Source organism: Gavialis gangeticus, unplaced genomic scaffold (genome assembly GCF_001723915.1).
Source record: "Gavialis gangeticus isolate Ggan-Ray unplaced genomic scaffold, GavGan_comp1, whole genome shotgun sequence".
In the NCBI taxonomy this organism is placed as follows: Eukaryota; Metazoa; Chordata; order Crocodylia; family Gavialidae; genus Gavialis; species Gavialis gangeticus.
The window spans coordinates 17284974-17291452 of NW_017729034.1; the positions used below are offsets into that span (position 1 = coordinate 17284974).

At 48.2% G+C, this 6479-nt stretch overlaps 1 protein-coding gene across 1 annotated transcript in view; it reads right to left on the reverse strand.

The window, feature by feature from the left end:
• USP5 (ubiquitin specific peptidase 5) overlaps nucleotides 1-6479 on the reverse strand; it is a gene marked incomplete at its 5' end in the record, with an annotated part of 36011 nt that overhangs the window by 24261 nt on the left and 5271 nt on the right. The window contains 7 exons of the mRNA XM_019526682.1: nucleotides 275-346; nucleotides 611-804; nucleotides 1349-1443; nucleotides 2004-2188; nucleotides 2572-2717; nucleotides 3059-3192; nucleotides 6209-6275. Coding sequence (XP_019382227.1) covers nucleotides 275-346; nucleotides 611-804; nucleotides 1349-1443; nucleotides 2004-2188; nucleotides 2572-2717; nucleotides 3059-3192; nucleotides 6209-6275 — 893 coding nt within the window. The remainder of the gene's footprint in view (nucleotides 1-274; nucleotides 347-610; nucleotides 805-1348; nucleotides 1444-2003; nucleotides 2189-2571; nucleotides 2718-3058; nucleotides 3193-6208; nucleotides 6276-6479) is intronic.

Below are 6479 nucleotides of genomic sequence, written 5' to 3' on the forward strand. Positions count from 1 at the left end.
GTAGGAGGGGAGGGGAGGGGAGGGGAGGAGGGGGACCAGGGGATACACAGGCCCTTCGTTACCCTTGGGAACATGTTCTGTTCTCTTTGGGGTAATCACACCCAGCATTCCAGTCAAATCGCAGCTCTTGGAACTCCAGCGATCTAAGGGCTGGCCAGTTCATTAGTAGGATCTACTTGCAACATGGTACCATCTAAGCCTACATAAAAGAGTAGTCCTAGGAAACCCAGGTTTACCCCCAGCCTCTCCCTTCTCTCTTCAGTGCTCTACATACACTTGGGTGCTGAAGTCCTGCGTGGGATCTGCTGGTGCATTTTGGAATATCTTCTCCAGCTTGTCCACATACCTGCAATACCAACCAGAGGCAGAGCGGACATGTGGATGCATCCAGCACAATGAAGGTCCAGGGTCTATGTTCCCAACCATGCAGAAGACCCCAGCAGTAGCAGATTTCATGCTGCTGAACCTATTATGCCTCAAGGAGGCTAGGTTTACTCCCCACCTCCCCCCAGCAGTTTGGACAATTGGGCCACTGAGTCTTGATCTCCCCCTACCCACGCCTGCCTTGCAGCTGCCAGAAATGAGAGAGGACAGCCCTCAGCTCACTTACTTTCTCTGGAAGTCAGAGATACTGAACAGCACCTGCATCACGGAATTGAGGTAGCAACTGTTGCCCAGGTTGCGGATGCCAGTGTAACCAGGGCCATAGAGAGGTTTGAGCTGCACTCCAGACTCCTGGATCAGCTCCCACTCCCCAATGCGCTGGTTCATGTCAATTTCCAGTTCTGTCATTGTCTTGTCCGTCTGTGGACAGACGAGATGGAAGAGGAAGAACTCACAGACATATTTCAGGAGCCAGAACAGTCAAGTTCTAGAAAAAGATTGTAAAGGCTGCAAATGTCACAAGGGCACACACCTTGAAGAGAATGGATCTCTCTCAGTAGAGTAGGAGAAAGTAATTAAGAGAAATGGGGCAAGTTAAAGCCAAGGGAAAAAAGCTAGGGAATCATCCCCCGCACTCTGGTACCTAACTGCAGGAACCACTGCACAAAGCAAAAAGCTGAGAAGAGCCACTGCTCTCATTATTGAAATAGAAGCCCCAGGGGCCACAGCAACAGCCCCACACTGCTGCTATTGCAGCAGCCAGTGCATGGAGGATGTAGGGATACATGAGAGGAATACATGGCTGCTTTCAGCCTAATGGGAGGGCAGGGGCTGACTAGCCAATGATGGCCGCTTTTATACTGCACAGCAACTGGACTGTCATCCTGACCAGGGTGAGGGATGCAAGAGGCTTGGGTTCAGCTAAGGCATCTCAGAATACATCATCTGGGGACCTCCTCCTCACCTTCTGCATCTTGAGCATGTCAATCCCAAAGTGAGCCAGGTGCTCTGCCAGGTTGGGATCCAGCACCATGTCATCCTCATCATAGGAGTAGACATCTGTGGGGAACAGATAGGTGGGGAGGGAGAAGGCTTCCTCTCGTCTAGGTCTAAAAACCACTTCCCTCCAGCTGCAGGCTACTGTGTGGTGGGCAAAAATGCTCAGAGCTTAAAGGTTTGATAAACAAATTGTCGAGCAGTGAGGTTCCTATTCTTTCTTCCTCAGGATAGCAGCATCATGGACTCTAAGTAAAGAAAATTCTCCAGGGTAATGAAGGAGGGCACTGGAGCAAGGTACAAAGCTCCCACTAACCTGTTCTATGTCTCTGACAAAATTCCTTTGAAGCAATGAACATCGAATCCTAAACTGAAGAGGAAAAGAATCCAGACAGCCAATCCAATGTCCCTCAAATTCCAAGGGGGGCAGGAGCAGTTCGTTCCTTAAACCCTCCAAAAGTAGATCAGACTGGGGAAAGCCCATGAGGTGGTGTCAGCTGTTCATTATATACCTTGCTTACAGCATTAAGAGTAATAGTGTAACACCCAAGACCCTCCCCCACTTGCTCTCTCAGGGAAGAACAGTGCCTATATTCAGTTTTAACACAAGACCAGCTTCTTACCAGCACCATCAGGGGTGATGGTTCCCAGTTTCACAGCCAGTGGGTAGCCAGTCTCTCGGTAATGCTCAACTGCATGATTGTTACCACCACTGCCATCAAAGTATCGCCGGCCACAAAGGATGGCTCCATCAGTCATGTTAAGCCACAAGTTCTCACGCATGTCGCACTTGCTGCACTTCCAGCCACTGCCAACAGGGGAAGCAAGAAAGGGAGCTATTAGATACCTTCAACTCCATGTTCCCCAGGCTCTCTCCCCTACTGCCCAATCACAATGCCACAAAGAAATGCTGGTGGGATGCTATTTCTTTCCTACTCCAGGAGGTTGGCAGCTTTTTAAGGCAGCTCTCAGTTGAAGTTAACCCCCTTCCCTCAAAGTTTAAGAACTTATTAGCTTGATCCACAAGTCACATTCCAAATCAGGAAGGGGCATGGGTACCGGGAAGTGGCCCTACAAAAGAAATCCCATTCACTGATAAAGGAACTCTACCACAGCCATGCTAGGAAAGGATATGTTCAGCAGACTATGTAGGATATGCAGTGATACAACACGACTTCAGGCTAGACTCACCATGGAGGAATGCGGATGTCATTCTGTAGCTGGTGCAAGGAGAAAGCGTGTTTAGAGATGCGACGGACCTCCCCATCCCAAGCCTGCACCTCCTGCTTCCGTGAGGCAGAATCTGCCGTCAGGATAGCTTCAACAGCACTTGCAATCTGGAATTGGGGAAAAAGGAGTGAAGGGGAGCTGTAAGCTCTCATTCCCCAATATTCTAACTATGCCAGATATAGGTTCTCCTCATGGTTCTACTTGTTATTTGCATTACTGCCGCCTAAGGACCCCAGTTATTGACCCGACTATAAAAGTCTCTGTATGAATCCAGAAAAAGAAAAGACAGTTTATTCCAGCCTGCTCATTCTCTTTCCTACTCATGTTGAGCCTCTATTACAACTTTACTGGACTTTATTTACAAAATTGTACGGTTTATCCCCAGAGTAATGTGTTTCCTGCAGAAAGGAGAGGGGGCAAGAGGGAAAAAAAACAAAACAAATCATACCCTGTCTCTGACCATGTCAGGTAGTCCTTCTAGGCCATCTCGGGGGATATCCAGGTGCTCTGGGAAAATTACTATTTTTACATCTTCATCATATTCAAACTTCTCCTCTGGGATGTCAAAGCCACCTTCTACACCTATGAAAGGAGGAAAGTTAGAGAACAAGCACTAAATCGAAGCATCTATATTTCTGAAACTCATTCAGCTTGGTTACATGGGGCAAGACTGCAGCCTTGGATACTATATAAAACAGGACTGTCCATCTGGTGACTCATGGTCTCCACCTAGCCTAGGAGGGGTTAAGTTGCAGCCCATAGGCACCTACCCACCCATCATTCCCCTCACTGCTCTGGTTACAATAGCAGCTGGAATCTCAATGATCCCCACCCTACTGCCTCCTCCACCATTTGCTGCCTGCCCCTATTCCAGGGGCAGGGCACAACAGCACAGCTATCATGGCACAGGCAGGGGAGCTAAAGGCAAGTCTTGGACTGTGCAGGCATGTGGTGGTGGTAGTGGTGTGTGGGGCTAGGAGTGTGGCTTGCTCTGGAGGAACCAGTGGGCATGCAGCCTCCACTGACATGGCCCATGAGACCTTTGGCCCCCAGCCACTTAGAAAGAAGCTGGACAACCTAAATATAACATAAGGCACCATAAGTATTGTGTTTAACATTAACCTCTTGAGTCTAGAGCAGGGGTTTTCAACCTTTTTTAAGCAGGGTACTCTTTCTGGTGGGTACCCCATCTGGACACGAAGCAAAGGTGGGGAATGCTGACAACCGGCCAGGGAGCAGGGGAGGGGTTGCTGACAGACAGCTGGACACAAATCCAGCAGTGCAGGGAGCTCACACTTGGCTGCCACTGCCACTTCACGACCAGCCGGCAAGGGAGCACAGGGCAGTTTGCTGATGGCCAGCCAGATGCAAGCTGGTGGCATGGAGAAGCAGGGGTACCTGTGAATCAGCAGCACAGGGGTGGGACTGCCGCTGCCATCCATCACTCTGTGCCACTGCTGGGTCCCGCTTTCCTGCACCCATGTATTCCCGCTTCTCCGCGCCACCGGCTTTGAGTGTGGCTGGCCGTCCGCACCCCCTCCCCCCTGGCAGCACTGAATATATAGATGGCAGTGGGGGCAGCCACCACATGCAAGCTCCCTGTGCCACCACTGCACGGGCAGGAGGTGCTGACAGCCAGCTGCACACAAAGCCAGCAGTGCCAAGAAGCAGAGATACTTGGGCACAGGTAAGTGGTGCATGGTGCCACAGACTGAGGGATGCCGGCAGTGGTCCTGCCCCCCGCTTCCCAGCTACCCCTGCTTCTCCGCACCACTGACTTTGCGTCCAGTGGGCTGTCAGCAACCCCCATGCTGCCACATACCCCCTGGGGCCTTCCCTGTGTACCCCCAGTTGACAACCCCTGGTCTAGAGTGCTAACAGCTAGAACAGGACCCCAAAAGGAGCATCTGTTGCACATGAAGATGACTGGATGTAGGTGGGAATGCAGAAAGAAATCCTCTGAAATGTAAGAGATGGCATCTCAGACACTGCACCATCCCTTCCAAACCACTCTGCCTCCATTGCCTTTCTTTTCCAGAAAGGGAGATGCCAGAGCCTCAAATACTGGAAAGTCAGAAAGGACAGTATCCACTAGAATGTTCTTGTTGAAACAAAAAGGTCAAGCTACTTAGCCAACACAAGAAATGCAGCTTGAATGACTTGCACAAACTTCTCTCTGCCTCTTGAAATGTCAGCAGACATGAGGGCTTTGTGGATAACTTTGCAGCAGCATTAGGCTAAATACAAACTGGTGATGTCTGCTATGCGAAGAATACACAACCCAATTCTGTGAATTCCACATAACAACCCTCCAGAAGCAGAGTTAAGTTAGTAAGAGTGTGTTGTGAAAGAAATGTCACATTACTTTGCCATTTCTTGGTTCTCTTGTGTTTACGTGTCATTTTAAATGGGCACAGGGAGTAGAAGACATTCCCCCTCCCCCACCTCTCCCCCCCCAATCACCACCCTAACTCCCTGACAATTTTTTGTAAATTAATTTCCTTTATTAATGGAAAAGCAGATGAACCAGGCCTGTTGGACTCTTCTCTCAACAAAATGGTTCATTTTGTGTGGTTGGAACATCAAAAACTAATGTTGTCTACAAAGACCTGCTTTGACTCTCAAGAAAGTTGCTGCTAGCAGTGGCTCCAGAAAACACCACCGTCTGAAAACAGCCTGACTGCCTAACACCTCTAAGAGCCATTCTCTCATCCAAAGAAATCACTCCCGACATAAATATACCTTTACTCAGGTCCTACCTTCCACTACATACAAAGGAATGTTTGAAGGGACAAGGAAAATAAGCTCAGTACTGTTATGCATTTCACTCAAGTGAGTGGTCTATGTTACAAGACCAAGGAGTAACTTCAGCATCACATGTCTGCACTGTGGTGCAAGAGGCTAAGTTTCAATCCTATTTTAAATGAGCAGCATTTTGACTGTTGTCTTGGTAGGAACACTATATGCAAAGTTCTTTCCATACTGTGCATAAACGTCTAGCTGTTCTATAGCAAATGCAAACATAGCAATACACAGTTCTGTCATTCAAACACAGCTCATTTTTATGTTTCAACATTTAGACCTTTTCAAGTCCCAGGCTCCTCAACTTGTAAAGAACATTTTTGCCAGAAAAATTCCATGTGGAGCTTGCCTATCATTCCTCCTCATCTGCAATAAACACAGTTAATCTTTTTTTCCAGAAGTTTAAAAAATGTGTTTTTATTGGTGACTCTCTTGAAACCCCTTTTATGAAACAACCTCAGTTTCCTCCCACGCTGTTCCAAACTCCAGGGAGGTTATACTACCATTAAAGCTGATCTACATTTGTGGATTTTACAGAGACTGCAAAAATCTACCTGACAGCAGAGAACTTATGCAAATCTGAATAGAGAGCAGGAGTAGATTTTGAAACAGCTGCCCTTCCTGGTTACTCCCAGACAGGTGGGCACAACATTGAAGGACATGACTGACCTGAACCAACAGAGGTAACAGGAAAGGCAACAGAAGCTACTTGGCTAGACAGCTCCAGAAGACTGACCTAGTACAGCAGTGGAATTAGCCTGATCTAGTACTAAGGTACAAAGAGCTGTTTTCTTACCAATAGCCAGACGGGTGGGCTTTTTCCTTGGAGGGTCACCAGCAGTAGAGTTGGCATCTTCCTCTTTCTGTTTCAGAAAGGAGAAAGTAGGAAACAAAGTTAAATGACCAAGCACTCCAAGAGAACCCCAAAGCCCAGGAGCTAAGCCACTGCAGAACTGGACTAGAAACTGCAGGAACAGTGACAAGACAGAAAGAATGCAGGCTGCCAATACAATGACTCAGATGAAACAGAAATGTAGGATTAGGGTCCCATGAGGAAAAACAACAGC